Here is a 16,661-nt window from a genome sequence, read left to right as displayed (position 1 = left end):
GAGAGTCAACCGAAGTCACGGGAGGGGTTTTCCATCTCGAACATTGGGTTTGTGCGCAGGTGGCATGGGCGAACCTGAACTTGCTTGGGGCATGCCGGTTTGGAGATGGGAGGATGCGCGGATCGTTGACTGCGCATTCGTCTGTCTCCTTACCAAACCCCACACTGCAAAAACTTCCCACTGCACTTATCGGCATAACATGCCTATCGGCATAGAATTCGATTCTGTTAGCTTTTTATCGGGTACATACATGCCCGGTGCAATCGCGGCCAGGGGAAACACCTCACGATGGTCTCCAATTTCAATTTCCTCCGAATGATCCCACGGTCCCGAGCGATCTTCTCGGGCGATTTAAAGGAGAAGTGATCAGCATAGTGCTAGAAATAAGTTTCCCTCGACCAGCATTCACCGTGCAGCACCGGGCCGATAATCAGTCGACAGATCTTCTTTTAGTCTGAAAGCTTGTTCATCTGCCCGCAACTCAATTCGACTCGACACCGTTGGCGCTTCGACCATCTGCTGGACCTAGCAGCAGTTGAACAGTGCTGCTGCTATATAGCACATCCAAGTCGCATGACGATCTCTATATGTTCGCTGCTATAACAGAGACAAAACAGAAAAATACAACAGAAGAGAAAACAAGCTATCGAATAGCTGAAGAAGTGAGCGTATGACACTCACTATGGCGCCCTATTATAGTGTCGCATATGTCTTCTGGGTAGTAATTCTGGACTGAAAGATCATGTATTATCCAACACCTCTCTGCTGGTGGAGGCTTGCATGCCTTTCACCGAGCCTATGTATAGTAAACACAAGAACTACTCGATGAACTGTGGTATCATTACTCATTAAAATCATCATTAACAATAAACCCCCGAAGCGCGCCTGGACCCTTGTCCTGCCCCAGGTACCGAGGGAGTGTCCGTATCAGAGGGTATCCCCATCTCCATTGAGTCTAGCCCATTACCTTTTTCCGTGCGCCGAAAATAAAAGATGATGCATAAAAATGGAGTGTCTAAAGCGATGATCCTGTAAACTCACTCAATAGCCAACTCCTGACTAACTGTCTACGGCCCGTGAAGATGGAGATTGCTCACGCGACGGCAACAGCGGCAACAATCGAGTCTAGTGCCGAGCTGTGAGTCGGCCCGGAAACACCTTGCGCGGGGCCTGACCAGACGACGCCGAGCCTTCCCTGAGCATCACGGTTCGTGGACCAGTTGCTGTCAGCGTTGTTGAGGAGGAATGTTTTGAAGTCGTCCCGAGGCGCCACGGCCTGTAGGTACCGGAGGTTGCGAACAAAGATGCCCTTGAATTGGTTTCCGTCGGAGCCGCAGTTGGGTTCGCACGTGTCATGGAGGATGCCATTGCTATCGGCCAGTTGCTTGATAGCAGCCTCGGCAATGTTGGTAGCGTCTGTCAGGACCGACTTGTCGCCGGTGGCCTGGCTGAGCTCGACGAGACCGCCGAGGACGACGCCTTGATTGTACGACCACACGTTGGCACCGTTGTTCTTGCAGTTGCTGTCCAGACCATCGTTGATGGTATTCTTGGCGTTGATCATGCCGCTGGCCTTGAACCAGTTCCATTGAGCCGTCGCGATGTTGAGGTAGTTAGCCTTGTCATTGGTGATGCGGTTGGCGAGCGAGGCGGCGACGCTAAGGTAGAGCTCGTTGGCGATCGCATTCACGTACTGACGGTCCTTGCTCCAGTAGATGCCGCCTTGACAGGTGGTGTTGCCGCCGGTCTGCATGTCGGCGAAGATACGCACGGCCATATTGAGATAGTCTTGGTCTCTGGTAATGTCATAGGCGCGGATCAGGCCGAGCGCCCACCAGCCTTCGTCGTCATAAAACTTGTTGATGAAATTGGGGAAGCCCTGAGCGCTGAACTGGCGGGCCTCGAGGGGCAGGGGGGTTTCGCGCTTGGTGATGGCATAGGAAGTGGTGACAAGGCCAGCCGCGTTGATTGTCTTGGCGGCCGTCGCTGTGGCCTTCTGGGCTTGGTTGAATGTGTTTCTGAGGATGCCTCCAATGTTGAGCTGGTTGGCGACATCGCGGTTCAGGACAGCAAAGTCGGCGAGGGTTGTGAAGGCATTGGCGCTGTTCCACCAGGTATTGTCCCAGAGACCCGAGCCAACATCGTACCATGAGTTCTGAAGGGTCCGGATGGCGTCGGCGGCATTGTTGGTGTAAGTTGTGACGTCTGCCCTTTGAACAATAGGACGAACGGACATGAAGAAGACTGCACGGGCAGCGAGCCCTCCGATATTGGCTACCATATTGGTGAGTATTAAGTATAGAGAGTTGAGTAGAAAGTCGAGATGGTCCGGCTGCCCTTGTCCAGTAGATGTAGAGAAGTCGGAGCAGAGGGCGGCGAGGATATATGTATTGGCTGCAACAGCGAGAACAAGAAGAGGCCACTTCCGGGGGAGGAGGGCCGGGATGGTAAATATATTAGGGGTGAACGGGAATCCGGGTCCATGTGCCCCTTGTGCAGCCCTGGAGCGAATAACAGGTAGACCGGCAACGCAGTGATGGAGAGGGTGGGTGGGAAAACGGATACGGGCAATGCGATGAGGAAGGGGGTGCGACGCTGATCCCGGAAGTCAATCTTGGTAGCGGGATTCCGGAGAAGCAACACTCTGGAGCAGGGGCATGAAGAGGCTGGACAGGAAGAAGCGGGAATGCCGGCAAGGTATTAAGAAGGAAAGGATGGGCAAAAGCCGGCGCAGGCGCGGCTTTTGCTGGCCTTTGAATCCTGCGATGACAGCGCCATGATCGTCTTTGCCTATGTTGTTGCTCGCACCCTGGAAACAAGCACAAAACAAAACTTCATCTGAAGTCGGAACCAGGAGTTGCATTCTGGTCGAGCCAGAGCACAGCATGCCACGACACCCAAGAAAACCAACCAGATGGAGTATCTCTACTCTCAGCTCTGTGCTCCCTCCTCATCCGATCCAAGCTTCACTCTTTTGGCGAGTAGCTCATCCCATGCTCTCACAAAGGGGCAGACGGAACGGGGCAGGAGAGGACAGGACCAGGGCAGGGTTTTGAGAGAGGGAGAGAGAGAGAGAGTGTGTGTGTGTGTGTGTGTATCCGTAGAGAGAAGGATAGCGAGCGGTTCCTTGAGGGTAAAGACTAAAGTGTTAAGCGCCGTCGTTGGCTGGAACAAGTTCGACCGGGAAAGAGGGTCGACCGCCAGCACCAAGAGCTCTTGGGGAGCTTAGGAGCTGAAATCGTCTAGGTGACTGGCAGGAGACGGTGTTTCAGACGAGATTGTACGTTATGCTGAGATCACGGTTTGTCCTGTCCTACCGCGAGAAGGGGCTGAGACAGACGCAGTACGTACCTCTTATCGAGCGATAAGGAACATCGGGTGGTGCTTTGACCAGGGGATCCTCAAACTACCCACCTGTACATACCTACAAGTGGCAGGCATCCCTTGGCCCTAACAGCCCTGCCACCCCCTCCCAATGGAGAAAATATGCGCATCGCGCACTGCCACGTGCGGGGCCGTCTTTGGTTCCCCTGGGCCCCCTACACTATCAGAGCCACCTGAGGCGGCTGCTGGTGCTAGTGCTGGTGTGGCAAGGGACGTACCTTTTTTTATAGTATTGCATATTGTTGCACTTTAGCTCGCTCCGACTGAAATGATCGAGAAAAGGATACACTACGAAATGCCGGAAATACCCCCCGGTCACCCTGCCGTGACTGATTCGGATGATTCAGACTCGCATTCTGTTCTCGCGCTGTGCTGTGCTGTGTCGAGTCACCGGCACCGCTCCCGTCATCGTGCAGTGTTGCACAACATCGTAGCCTTGTCGCCGGCACATCCCCTCATCCAACCCAGCCCAAGCTTCGTATAGCTGGCTAGCTAGCTAGCTTTGCTTGCCCTACCTCGACCGGAAGGATCAGCAACCTTGTGGACGACCAAGATTGTCGCCGACGGACTCAATCGGGAAGCAGACGCAGACCACTCTACGACTCAGGTGGACTGTTGCCAAGCGAGTAATGCTGTCATCGCATGGTGCATGACTGTGCCATCTACTCAAACGTTGGCAAACAATAGTCAACAGTCTGGAAACGGAACCCGATTCACCATCTCGGTCGATCAAGAGCTGAGAGTCTCCGCCTTCGCGCTCTCTCATTCGACGCTCGCTTGACAGCTTATTTCCCGCCGACGCGGCGCAGAGTGTTGAGCTCAATGCAGCGGAGAGACCCCGGAAGAGTTTTCTTTTCTCCTTCTCCTGAACGCCATCGCGAGACAATGCTAGGGCTTGCTTTGTTTCGAGGGCTCCAACAAAATTGCCTCTATATGCATACGTACCCCCATAGGTAGTACCGTAGTCTAGGTGCCTATGCACCACCAAAATCTGCCTCGGCGAGGCGACTGGCCACCCGCGCTGAATGCCAGGATCAGGGGTGGGTGGTGCTCATTCTCTAGCGTACCAAGTGCACTGCTGCCGGGAACCACATCGCGGTTTTCGTGGTTGGTTAGTTGGTTGGTTGCCTGGGTATACGACTGGTCCTGATCATTTTTGTACCACGCCAGATTCCCGTATTCTCGTCATCGCTCCCACCCTTTCTTTGCCTTCTGAACTGCCAGTTCCGACCTGACAGGGATGCAGCTTCAGCAATATAGCAACCTGGGCAGCACGGCAGTTACGCTACCGGTATGACCATGAGGATCACGAATCAGCCTCGAAGGAAGCATGACCCTGCCCTTCGATTTGGCCATCATCTCTGGTTTGCCACTTGCTCACGAGAGTAGGCCCCTTGGACTCCTCGCCATTGGATACGATGGACCGGCATCCGTGGCCTAAATATGCACCAATTCGCTGGTTTGATGCCAAGCAGAACCAGTCTCACAGACAACTGAGGGAATGCAACTATGCTGCCTACCTTCACCACCACTACGACGACAATGACGATGCAGCAGCAGCAGCTAACGAAAACGCATTGGTCCAGGGACATACCTTCAAAGGTCAGCCATACGCGGAGAGCTCCACCGGGCCACCGGCACACACACACAATGAGAACCGGTGAGCATTCGCCATGGCGCCCCGGTAAAGCGCTTCACTCGCTGTTTGACCTTTGTGCAATGCATCTTCAGGATGGCTCGGCATTACACGGCATGCCTTTGCACGGCAATGCATCGCAGATCCTACGACTGACCGTCTGCATTTACGCGGACATTATGGTTGGTGTTGATTTTCCTGGAATGGTGTGGCCGGGTTACGCGCGGCCGGCCGGCCGGCCAAGACAAGTCCTCCGACTGTCACTCGGCTGTTGAAGGTTGCTAATCCGAGTTCCCGAATTTTATCTTTTTCTTCTTCCGGCTACCATACCCTATCAACAACCACCTCCGAATTCCACGCCTTTGCGACGCCTATAGGGGACCAAACCGCAGGCCCAAACAAGCCCCTGAACTCCTGGAACGGCCCTTCCTGCGCTTTTGGTGGCCGTCGCCGTCGGGGCCTTATCGCAAACAAAGCCATGACACGGGCAACTCCCACTTTTGGCAGTTTTGAAACGAACGGTTTCACCTGAACGTTGCGTTCCTCATCCTTACTCAGCCGCTTTGTGCTGCGCGTGCACGCACTTTCTTTCTTTTCATCTTACATTGTTGGCGGGAACCCGGCTGCGAGCCAAAGTTTCAAACCGTTTCGTGAACATGGCGGGTAGGTCAAGCTTATTCGGACGGATCATCATATTATTTTCTTTCTCGTTAACAACTATCAGCCTCTATCCTATATTGAGAGGCCGCTCCGAGGTCTATTACTTGACCTCCAACCGCAGAGCGTCGTACTGCACGTAGACGGCCTCCGTCAGTACCGCGCTCTCGTAGTTCTTTGCGCCATACGGCAAGCTCAGCACGATCTCGTTTTCGCCAGCCTTGAGCATCTTAGAGTCGAAGACGAACTTATTGGCGATGCTGTAGCAGATGACCGCCGACCGCACGGCACACGAGCTGCTGTGGTGGTACGGGATCACCCAGGGCTCGAGGTCCTTTCCGTTGACGCTGACGGTGTATCTGAGATTGGAGTACGGCTCGCTGGCGTTGAAGATATCTGTATTGCCGGCGGCCGTCTTGGCGCCCGCGAGCTGGACGGTGAAGGTGCCGTAGCGCTTTTGGCGCACCTGGGCCTCCTCGAGGTCGAAGACGAGCGTCCAGTTGTTGACGTTGCCGTCCCCGAGGTATATTTCGGGGCGCTTCGAGTTCCCCTTGCCGCCGAAGACGGCCCAGTGGACGTAGTTGAGATCTCTAGCTGGGTCGCTCTCGCCGACGCGGAAGCGCACGCCCTCGGGGAACTCGTCGGGGAAGTCGTAGCGCGCCCAGTAAATGCGGTACTCTTCGGGTCTTAGCAGCTTGGTCTCATCGCGGGCGTATCCGTGGCGGTACTCTCCCGACGACTTGTCCGGCGTGCCGATGCGGAAGACCTCGTTGCCGGCCGTCTCCTCGCGCCAGCGCGCGTGGGTCGTCTGCACCTTGCCGGCGACGACTTGGACGTCATCCTTGACGTATTGGCCAAAGATTCCGTCGGCGTAGATGGTGAGCCGGTAGGTGCCTTCTTTGACGCACGGGATGGTGGCGTAGCCCCCGGCGTCGATGTCGGACCAGTATTGGTATGCCTCTGTGTCGAAGACGTTGTCCTGAAAGTCGACGCCGTTCTGGGCCAGCACGGCGATGGGCTTCCTGGCGCCCTGGGGCAGGTCGACGTGCAGCTTCCAGGTAGTGCGCTTGGTCGAGGGCACGTAGCCGGGGACGAGGTGGGCGATGTCGTCGTAAAAGTCGGCGTTCCACTCCGGGTCGGCGAGCCTAGTGGCGTCGGCATGGAGGTCGTGGATGGAAGTGCCTGCGGGCCCCTTGTTGAAATGGTAGTACTGCGGACCAAAGGTGCGGTCGAAACCGTTTGTGATGTTGGGGGTCTGGTTGCCGTGGTGGTTGGACGAGATGTAGTTGTAGACGATGCCGTCGACAGTCAAGTCCGAGTGCAGCGGGCCGCCGAAGTAGGTGTCGCGGGTATTGAAGACCATCCAGGCACCGTAGGCGGAGCCGTCAGCCGTCTTGGAGCCGTCGGCGTACATGCCGTAGGCATCAATGTCGCGCCACGTGTCCTGGAAGGTGTACTTTGTGAACCAGTCGGCCTCCTGCTGGACGTAAGGGTCCTCGGGGGTGTTGCCCAGGTACCAAGTGGCATCCTGGACGACGACCTGCGCCGCGACGGCGTCCTCGGAGGGAAGGGGCGCGTACTGCGCCGGGTTCGTCAGGAGGTGCGTCCACATGGGGTCGTTGGGGCGGAAGAGCGTGCGCAGCTCTTGCAGGTTGCGGAGGAAGGGCTTCTCCTCGTTGTGGTAGGCGACCCGGCTGAACATGTGCAGGCCCATCTCGCCCTCGCGGAGGAACCAGTACTGTTCGAGGACCTGCCCGGTGGAAGCGTAGGTGTCGGACATCTTGACGCCTCCGTAGGGGATGCCGGCCGAGTCCTCACCCGAGAAGAGCTCGAAGGTGGGCTTGACGCTCCCCGGGGTCCAGAAGCCCTCGGGCGTGCAGTAGCAGTCAAGGTAGGGGCCCTTGCCGGTGCTGCCGGACGTGGTGCCAAGGAGGTTGACACCGTCGAGGGTGAGCTCGACGATGGAACCGCCGGGCTTGGCGACGGCGGCGTAGAGGCGGTCGTTGGCGACGATGAGGCGGTCGGAGGTCTCTGTCGCGTTGAGGACCGCGGCGGCCGGGGCGGCAAGGGCGAGAGCCGCGCCGCGGAGAGAGGAGACACGCATATCGTTAGGGTGTGGCTTTTGGACTTGTCGCGTGCTCAAAACAACGAGGGTGTAGCTCGACTTGAACTCGTCGGAGCTCTACTCTCGCGCGCCTGAGAAAGAAAGGAAGGGTGCGACAGGAGGCCATGAAGGTGCATATCATATGAGCGCGCGCCATTTTCTCCCGAAGCACCCATGTTTCTTCGTCTTTGGTGCGGACGGACTTGGGAAGGGAACGGTGACCCTCGGGTATGTAATCTCCGGACACCATCTGTATCCTCGTGGGCACTCATTCATCCGGGAGGGAGAGAAGTTTCCCCGCACGAAGAAAATTAGCGATCTATCCGAGCATGCGGAGAAGGACCTGGGCTACATGGATGATGGAGTCGAGGAGGGGCGCAGGGGAGGCATGCGGGAAAAGCTTGGCCTTCGCTTAAGGTAGGCGGGGATAAAGTTGGACAGGGCTTTAGAGGCTTGTGATGGCCACCTTTGGCAGGCAGGGGCGGCGATGTATACTGAGGTACGTATCCAAGGTGATCCCACCTAAGCTCGCGCAGGGACACAATGATACTCTAAACACAGTCGGAAAAATACAGTATAAGCATCATAGCGTGAGAGAGCGAGGCACCAGGGCTGCGCGGGCGAACATCATGACCCAATTGTTCGCTCGAGTTGAGGGACTGATTGAGGTGAAATGCCCGGGGTGGGGGGCGCCCGGCCCGGTGACGCGACAAGGGAAACACGACCTTCTCTGCATAACCAGAAAGTCGCATCTCCCACTGCCGCCTTTCGGTGCCCTCTTGACCGAGGCGAGCCGGGATCGCCTGAGCACGCAACCCTATTCCCCCTACCCCCCTCCGTCCTGAGGAACCAGCGCTCTGGCCGAACTAGTGAATCAGTCGGCCAGCCCCCGGGGCCGCCAAGGCAGAAATCGGAATTCCTGAAGCCTTTCGAGCTGGGCTTCGGTTGTCCAACAAACATAAGTTACTAGGGGACACTAATCAACATTAGGGCCCGGAAGAAGCAGCGGATACCGGTGAGAGCTCTTTCCACCATACGAGAAGTTGGGTATTGTTGCCCTAAAAACCTTTGATGCGGGTATTGAGATTATATTAAAGCCAGATCAATGCCTGCTACACAACTCGTGTCTCCCTTCTCTTAAATGGTGTTTGCCTTTTGACGCCATCCCTCCATCTTTTCACTATCTGCAACGATAATAACAACCCCTCATACTTTACGCCCTGGGACTACGCAGGAAGCCGACGACACCGCTGCAGTAGCCCACCAGGTCGTCGAGCCGTCCTGCCTCGCGCTCCTGCAGGGCCTTCCACTCGCGAAGCGCCTCGAGCAGTTGCGCGTCGGCCATGACAAGGTCAAAGTGCAGGCGGAGAAACACCGTCATCCAGGCCTGGACGAGCTCGTAGTCGCGGCGGGCCATGAGGCGGCTCGTGAGCGCACGAACAAAGTAGAGGAGGCCGTTGTCCTCGGGCGAGAGGGAGCGAAGCTCAAGGTCCGCGGTCGAGGGGGAGAGAGACTTGAGGTGAGAGATGAAGTCGTCGACTATTGGAACGTCAGCATGTGTTACTAATGCGATGGGGATAATGTATAACTTACAGTCGCCTGAAGCGGCGCCGTCGTTGAGCTTGCTGGTGAACACTTCCTGCATGCGGCCGCGTTCGAGCTTGGTGATGCGGGACTTGGACTCCGTGGCGGCATCGGCCTCAGAGGCTGCAATGCCCTCGAGCAGGTTTGCCTGCTGCGGCAGCTTGCCGGAGCCGACAGAGGGGAGGAAGAAAGGCGCCTTCTCCGGGGCTTTGGGCGCTTCGATGGGCTTGTTGCGCTGCTTGATAAGGTCCAGGTGAAGGAGCGTCTGCCAACGGCTCTTGGGAACCAGAGAGAGCGTCGTCAGGTCGGCGCTGAGCTGGTCCACGGTCGGCGCAACGATCGTCTCGTCCTCGGCGTCCGCCTCGTCCCCGTTAAAGGCCGCCTCCAACATACCCTCGCCGCCCTCGCCGGATGTCGTAGGACCCGTGAGCAGCGCGGCTTCTTTGTCAGAAACTTGCCGCGTAGGGACGTGCGTAAAGAGGGTCTTGTTAGTCCAGATGGCGACGCCGAGCTCGTTCTCGATTGTCGCGGCGAGGTATTCGCCGGTGGACGACATTGCCAGCGCCGTGCAAGGCTTCTCGAGACGGATGGCGTCGATGAGATGGCTTGTGGGTAGGTCCCAGACTCTGATGACGCAGTCCTGCGAGGCAGCGATAACCCAGCGGCCGTCATTGGAGAAGCAGAAGTCATTGATGGCGCCCTGACAGCCCCAGAATTCTCTGATCGTCCTCTTGGTTTCCAGGTCGACGACACGAATGGAGTTATCGTCGCAGGAAAAGGCCATCAGGTCGTTGGCTGCGTGATATCTGCAACCCGTGATGGCGGTCATCGGTGCCCAGTCGATCTGGTGAACGAGGTTGCCTGTGAGGAAGTCCCAGAACTTGATTTTGCCGTCGAGAGAGCACGTGATGACGTTCTTGTTCATGGAGTCTACCACAATGCCTGTGATCGCCTTCGTGTGTCTGCCGGTGCCGGGCGCGAAGTTGCTGTCCTTCTCGGTGTGGAGCTGCACGACGTTGTCGGCTTGCTTCAGCTGCTGCATTTTCATCGCCCTGGCCTGTGCGGGAGTAAGCTTGGAGGGGAAGCGCTGACGGTGGAGGCCAGACTGCAGGTTGTACATGTCGAGACCACCCTCCACGGAGCCAACCAGGGCGAACGTGCCGCAGGGGCTAATCGCGATCGTAGAAACATGGGAACCATCGCCCGTGGGGAATGCCCACCGACCGGCCTTCTTGCGACCCCAGAACCATGTACGGGCATATGCATCATTCTTGTGTGCTGTCACAACGCTCTCCCAGCCCGTCGCCCCGCTGACTTCGGCGTCCAGCTTCTTCTTCGGGTCCCTATGCTTCTGCCAGATAGGCTGGTTGCCGGGCATGGCGCCCATACCGCCGTCGCGGTTGAGAGAGCTGGCAATGCATGTGATCTCGGGGGCCTTCAGATCTTCCAGAGTTGTTGTGGGGCCGCGTGCGAGAGCCTTGTTAGACAGAATTCCAGTCTTCTTGGCCATCTTGCGGATGTTTCCTTGGCTGAGTTCGGTACTCTGGCCGTCGCGGCGCATACTCCAGCCCCAGAGACTTCGATCCTGGCCACCACTGAGTAGCCACTTGTTGCCTGCATCAGCACCTTCGAAATCGGAGGGCAGGAACTGCAGGCATTTGACAGGGGCAGCGTGTCCGCTGCGTTGGTGCAGAATGCGCGGGATTGCCGAGAAAGGAGTCTCGTCAAAGATCCAAGTCTTCAAAGAGTTATCGCGCCCGCTTGTGACAACGACGGGTTGACCCGACAGAAACTCCACTTTGCTAACGCCTCCCCGCACAAGAGGGCCATTTCCAGACGGAGGGTTATGCGCACTGCGCAGAACACCCATTACCCTGCCTCCGTTGTTCAGGTCCCAGAACGTAACATCTCCTGTTGCAGCCGTGGCAGTCGCCATCACGCCATCTTTTCTGCCATCATCGCCTGCTCCCATACCATCGGATCTGAAGGAAATGGAGGTAACGGGCTCGTCCTCGTGACCGGCGTTGAGCTGAATGATGGTCTTGTCTGTTAGGATGTTCTGGATCACCAGGTTGCCATTGGCATAGGCGATAGCCAGGAGCGAAAGAGCGGTAGTGGGCTGAATGCAGGTAACAGCGCCGCAGTCAGGGGTGGGCGGAAGAATGGTGTAGATGAGCTTGCCGGTGCTCACGTTCCAAATTTCGACCCAGCCGTCCTTGCGACCGACAAAGATCTTGTTGAGGTAGGTGGGCATGTTGGTGATACCGCCGGTGATTTCATTGGCGCCCTTCTTGCCAGCCATAGTGTAGAGCGTAGTGTAATGCTCCAAGGTTGCCGACTTCCATACCTCGAGTCTCGTCACCGCGCATCCAACAATCCATGAACCGAAGATCAGGATCTGTTGAATAGGTTCATTGAGATCCTCGGGGATTTCGAGTTCCTCAACTTTCTTCCCGCGCTTGAAGGCCCAGAGGCCCTGCTTCTCGCCCTTCCTGACATCACCCCATGCTGCGAAAACCTTTTCCTTCCAAGCGAGCGTGGCCGTTATGTCGGCGGGGGTCTGGGGACGAGTGACGAAGACCAGGTTGAGACCTCTCTTCAGGTCATAGGTCTGCAGAGCTCTTCCAACGGATGTTGTGATCTGGAACGTCGTCTTTCCGAGAGGGATCGAGGTGAATGGAACATTTGTGGGGGATACAAGACCGACAGTCTGTGTTGAAACATTAGCGTTAGAAGGCAATAAATTCACGGAAGGAGGGGAGCCAAACTCGAAAGGGTGCGAAGATGCGGGAAGACTGGCGCATGGCCGCCGCAGGCTTGGAAACGACATTGAGTTTCTGGCGCTTGACCAGAGGCCCCTCGTTCTCTGAGTGAGGCATTGTGGAAGGCATGTGGAACTTTACGAATCGGACGCTGGTTCCTTTGGGGCCTTGATTCCCGTTGATGTCAAGGTCGCGCCCCGAGATTTTTTTCGAGGGACTCTGGACCTTTTCGAACGAGGGTTCTTATCTTATCGCGGACGTTATTTTTCACCGGGGTTGAGCCGGTGGGGTCCTTCAAGCGATTAAGGGTGGGACACAGCTCCGGCATCTAACCGCTTCTAGTAAGAGGCACTCTATAAGAAAGAAGTTATAGCTTTGCCCATGAAAGTGCACTAACAACTCACATCACCAGATGTCTCTCTGAAAAAAGAAAAGAAAAAGGCATTTAGGATGTAGAAAAGAAAAAAAGACACATAGGGTGAGAGGTAAGTATTAGAAGCATTGGAGTTAGGGTTAGATGTAGGACTAGGGTTAGAGTAATTAAGCAATGCGTTCTTAAGGTTTTCACGGGTTCAGAGAGTAGTCGAGGAAGATGTTACGGATAGTGCTATTTTGAAATACGAATTCGCCTACGTCGCTTTACCTGTACTCGAAACTGACCAGCTATGTAATCGCTGGTGCCTAGGTATCTTAGGTATGGTAGATATATAGAGGTCGGCTGGTATATTATTATACGTAGAGACAGTGCAAGACATTTTAAATAAATAAAAAAGAGTTGGCTCTCAGTAACTTTGACCATACCATTGTGCTTAGCGTAGCACGAGCAATTATGACACAGCCATCCTGACACCCGTTGTGGCCTATAATGAGGTAGACTACATACATGATGGGCACGTGAGAAAGTACATGCAGAATGGATATTGTGTCTATGAGCCGATTACGGCCACAGAGCTGGGACAGAGTGGCAGGGGTGTCGTCTTGCACGATACTACGGACGTGGTCCGGTGGGAGACCACGGAGCCAGTCCGACGGAGGCGGCTGACTTTGTTCACCACCCTCCCTGGTCAAAAAACTAATACAATGTGTTTAGGCGAACACAATATCAGATTTGGATTGTACCCCAGAGCCCCCCCCCCCCCCCCCCCCCCCCCCGCATTGCGGAGTAGGAATCTGGGGATTGTTTGAAATGGTCAACTGCTTGACTCCTGAGTGCCACCGCTTTAGCCAAGTCTTTCCCCCTTTATCTTAGCAAAAGCTTGAGTTTCCCTTTCACACGGCGGAAATTCAGACGTGCTCATACTGTCACCTTTTCCAAGCAGTAGTCCCCAATTTTGCGCCATGTTTTTGATCAGTGCCACAATCGCCGCCGTCAGAAACAGCCCGAGGGAGATTTTCAACTGGTACCTGTTCGGGTGTACTTTGATATGGAGTTTCTTAGGAGTTGTCAAGGGGTTTGATGAAGGTAGGAACGTAGGGCGAACCGATGGGGCGTTGGCTGACTATGGATCGTACCAGGTAACATAGCCTCACTCGTAACGATGGCAGTGTTCAAGAAATGGTTTGGGGTCGACCAGCAGTCCGATAGCGAATACTCCAACACAAAGGGGTGGATCGTGGCAATCGCTACGGCCGGCGTAGTGTTCGGGTGTCTCGCTTGTGTCAAGCTCACTGAGAAGCTTGGCCGCAAGCTGACCCTGCAGATATTCACCCTGGTCTACATTACCGGTATCCTTGGCCAAACGTTCTCGTCTGGCAGCTTGGCGGGATTGTATGTATCGCGCGTCGTCACTGGTATGGGCATTGGTGCCACAACGGTGCTGCCGCCAGTTTACATCTCAGAAGTACGTCATACATGGCCACTGCAATGCCGGGTCTGCAACAGTTCGCTAACAGTTTAACCACCAGATTGCTCCCCGCTTGATCCGCGGTCTCTTGACGCTCCAATACACTTGCTGCCAACAGCTCGGCGTCGTTTTTGGATTCTTCTTCAACTACGGGATCACGAAGCACTTTGCCGGAACCCAGACGCGATGGCAACTGCCGACGGCCTTGCAAATCGTTCCAGCGGTCCTGTGGGGCCTGAGAACGTTCTTGACCCCCGAGTCGGCCCGCTTCCTCCTGTCGAGGGGCAAGCCCGCCGAGGCCATGAGGGTTCTCTGCGACTTCAGAAAACTCCCCGCGGATCACCCCTACGTGCGGGAAGAGTTCCCGGTCATGGAGGTCTAGCTTCTGCACGAGATGGAGACCGTGGCGGGCGCGTCAGTCCTGGACCTTGCCAAGGAGACGTGGACGAACATGCCCAACAGGCGGCGCTTCATCCTCAGGTTTCTCACCCACCTCTTCTCGCAATGGTCCGGGGCGAACGCCATCACGCAGTATAGCCCTTCCATCTTTGGGTACCTCGGCATACAGGGAGAAGAAGGCCGTCTTCTGGCGACCGGAGTGTACGCTATCGTCAAGTTCGTCTCGATGCTGGTCTTCTTCGTCTTCGTTATTGACTTCATCGGCCGACGACGGTCGCTCATAACCGGTATCACGATGCAGATCATCACTCTCTTGTTCGTGGGCATCTACCTCAAGGTCACCAACGGCCGCAGCGCCGAGGAGATCTCGGCCAGCCCGGCGTCACGGCGGGCAAGCGAGGCATCCATCGTGGTCATCTATATCCACGCAATCGCGTGGTCGATCGGGTGGTTCTCGATCCCGTACCTTGTCAGCGCGGAGGGTTTCCCCATCCGGATCAGGTCGCTCTGCGTATCGGTGCTCATGGCGTTCCATTGGGCCTTCTACTTTGGCTGCTCGCGTGCCATGCCCTCCCTCTTGGCGGCGACGGAGCGGTATGGCGCCTTCGTCTTCTTCGCTCCCATCTGCCCTGTCTCCCTCGTCTATGTCTATTTGGCGATGCCGGAAACTTCAGGCAGGTCTCTGGAGTCGATGGAGAGCCTCTTCAACCGGCCGTGGTATACCGTGCACAAGGTTGCGTATCCCAAGAGGGAAGATCTTGCCGGGGCGCCAGCGACGACAGACGAGGAGACACAAGACGGAAAAGCCACCGTGACACATGTTTCGTGAGGTGATGTAGGGCGTACCGAGACGAAATTTGAATAGCGGACCACGCCGTTGCAAGGTGGGTTGTCCGCTTGAAGGCGATTATATGAAGGGCTTTTATCACGTGCTTGTCGTCCTAATAGTAGTATATACTCTAGCTGTAAGCCCAGCTAGCTCGAATCAAGTTGAAGCGTTGAAATAGATGCAAGAAAAAGGTACCGTGTACATTTGACCCTCTTCGACATGCCCTGTAAGAAATCAGTGAAGTGACTAGGACTACCGTTTCAATGCGTAGTTGTAGTGTACTTATCTGTAGTGGACCATCTACCTATAGATGATTGAGTGTATCTAATGTACCTGGCAGCATAGGTACAGTTAGTATGTGCAACACATTGTCCTTTTTTTCCTTTCATTTTCTTTTTGTTTTCTTCTTGGTGCACATGTGGTTTGCTGTGCCGAGGGAGGAGAGACAAAAAGCAGGGACAAGTAGGCTGATAACGAACGAAGCGGCCTGTGTTCATAGTGATGGCGTTGACGTGTCAGGAGCTGCGTTTTGGTGGTCTCGTTTGCCTTTAGGCGTAGCGTCAAAGGTCAAATCTGACTTGGGCAGTTTGCGGCGTCTGCTGTTGAACGCTGGCTACAGTATTAGTTAATTTGCATTACGACAAGTCACTGCACTTCTGACAAGTGCAGGGTCATAAGCTACGTCATCGCATTTCAGCCCCACCAAAGACCGGACTTTTTTTTTTTTTAACCTTTTTTTTTAAAAAAAGTATTCTCTATTTGTTTCCTTCCCTTTCCACCATGCCTCCTCCCCTTTCCAGTGCGTGTGTGGACTTGTACGCATGTATGTATACAGGTACTTGTACATAGGTAGACAGGCTTAGGTATATGCGCATATACTCAAGTACCTAGACTTGTACCTATATGTGTAAATTGTATACCTATGTCTTGGTCTCACTGGGTTTCTACAACAAATGTTCATGAGGGTATATTTCTGTGTGCAGAACAAAACTTTCTACTACCAAAACTGTTCTAACCTGTCTGTGTGTTTGCCGCTTCTGCCATGTCTTGGCACAGGCATCAAGTTGATAACTGAGCTGCAGCTGCTGCATCGCATTTTTGTATTGCAATTGTTGTCGTGGCTGTCCGAAAGCATGATTGGTGTAAGGTGAGATACGTATCGTATCCAAAAGCGAACCCTGGGAGACAAGAAGGCAAGAGATCCCTGTCGCGTGACCCCAAACCTTCCACTCTTTCTCCCTCCCTTTCGCTGTCCAATGAGGAGGGCAATTGGACATCTGGCGTCGCTTTCTTCACCTCAGTCCCTCGTCATCTCCAAGACTACTTACTACCCATGTATCCAACTACCTACCTACCTTTCGTCTAGATGCTGCAATAACGTTGTTATCTGTTCCTTGAATTCCAAAAACCTGTTGCCGTAGTTCTTGTTGCTTCTGGCGCTTAGACAACACACGCACGCATT

The 16,661-nt window shown here is 55.1% G+C and overlaps 4 protein-coding genes across 4 annotated transcripts; 1 reads left to right on the top strand and 3 right to left on the bottom strand.

The window, feature by feature from the left end:
* Window positions 1-1,093: 1,093 nt before the first annotated feature.
* Window positions 1,094-2,281, bottom strand: LY79DRAFT_506689 (glycosyl hydrolase; the record flags this gene model as incomplete). The annotated part of the gene is made up of 1 exon (XM_060553747.1): window positions 1,094-2,281. The coding sequence occupies one exon, from the start codon at window positions 2,279-2,281 to the stop codon at window positions 1,094-1,096; it is 1,188 nt and encodes a 395-aa protein (XP_060418974.1).
* A 3,499-nt stretch (window positions 2,282-5,780) lies between these two features.
* Window positions 5,781-7,781, bottom strand: LY79DRAFT_506346 (rhamnogalacturonate lyase; the record flags this gene model as incomplete). Its single annotated transcript, XM_060553712.1, has 1 exon — window positions 5,781-7,781. The coding sequence occupies one exon, from the start codon at window positions 7,779-7,781 to the stop codon at window positions 5,781-5,783; it is 2,001 nt and encodes a 666-aa protein (XP_060418973.1).
* A 1,213-nt stretch (window positions 7,782-8,994) lies between these two features.
* LY79DRAFT_691207 (WD domain-containing protein) lies at window positions 8,995-12,195 on the bottom strand (the record flags this gene model as incomplete). Its single annotated transcript, XM_060564743.1, has 2 exons — window positions 8,995-9,320; window positions 9,375-12,195. The coding sequence occupies 2 exons, from the start codon at window positions 12,193-12,195 to the stop codon at window positions 8,995-8,997; spliced, it is 3,147 nt and encodes a 1,048-aa protein (XP_060418972.1).
* Window positions 12,196-13,465: 1,270 nt separating this feature from the next.
* On the top strand, window positions 13,466-15,199 carry LY79DRAFT_586872 (general substrate transporter; the record flags this gene model as incomplete). Its single annotated transcript, XM_060560699.1, is given in 4 exon segments — window positions 13,466-13,589; window positions 13,643-13,968; window positions 14,033-14,338; window positions 14,354-15,199. 4 exon segments carry the CDS (start codon window positions 13,466-13,468, stop codon window positions 15,197-15,199), a joined length of 1,602 nt encoding a protein of 533 aa, XP_060418971.1.
* Between the last annotated feature and the right edge of the window lie 1,462 nt (window positions 15,200-16,661).

This window comes from Colletotrichum navitas, assembly GCF_030913465.1.
Source record: "Colletotrichum navitas strain CBS 125086 chromosome Unknown LY79scaffold_5, whole genome shotgun sequence".
Taxonomy (NCBI): domain Eukaryota; kingdom Fungi; phylum Ascomycota; class Sordariomycetes; order Glomerellales; family Glomerellaceae; genus Colletotrichum; species Colletotrichum navitas.
This window is presented reverse-complemented; position numbering and strand designations above follow the sequence as displayed.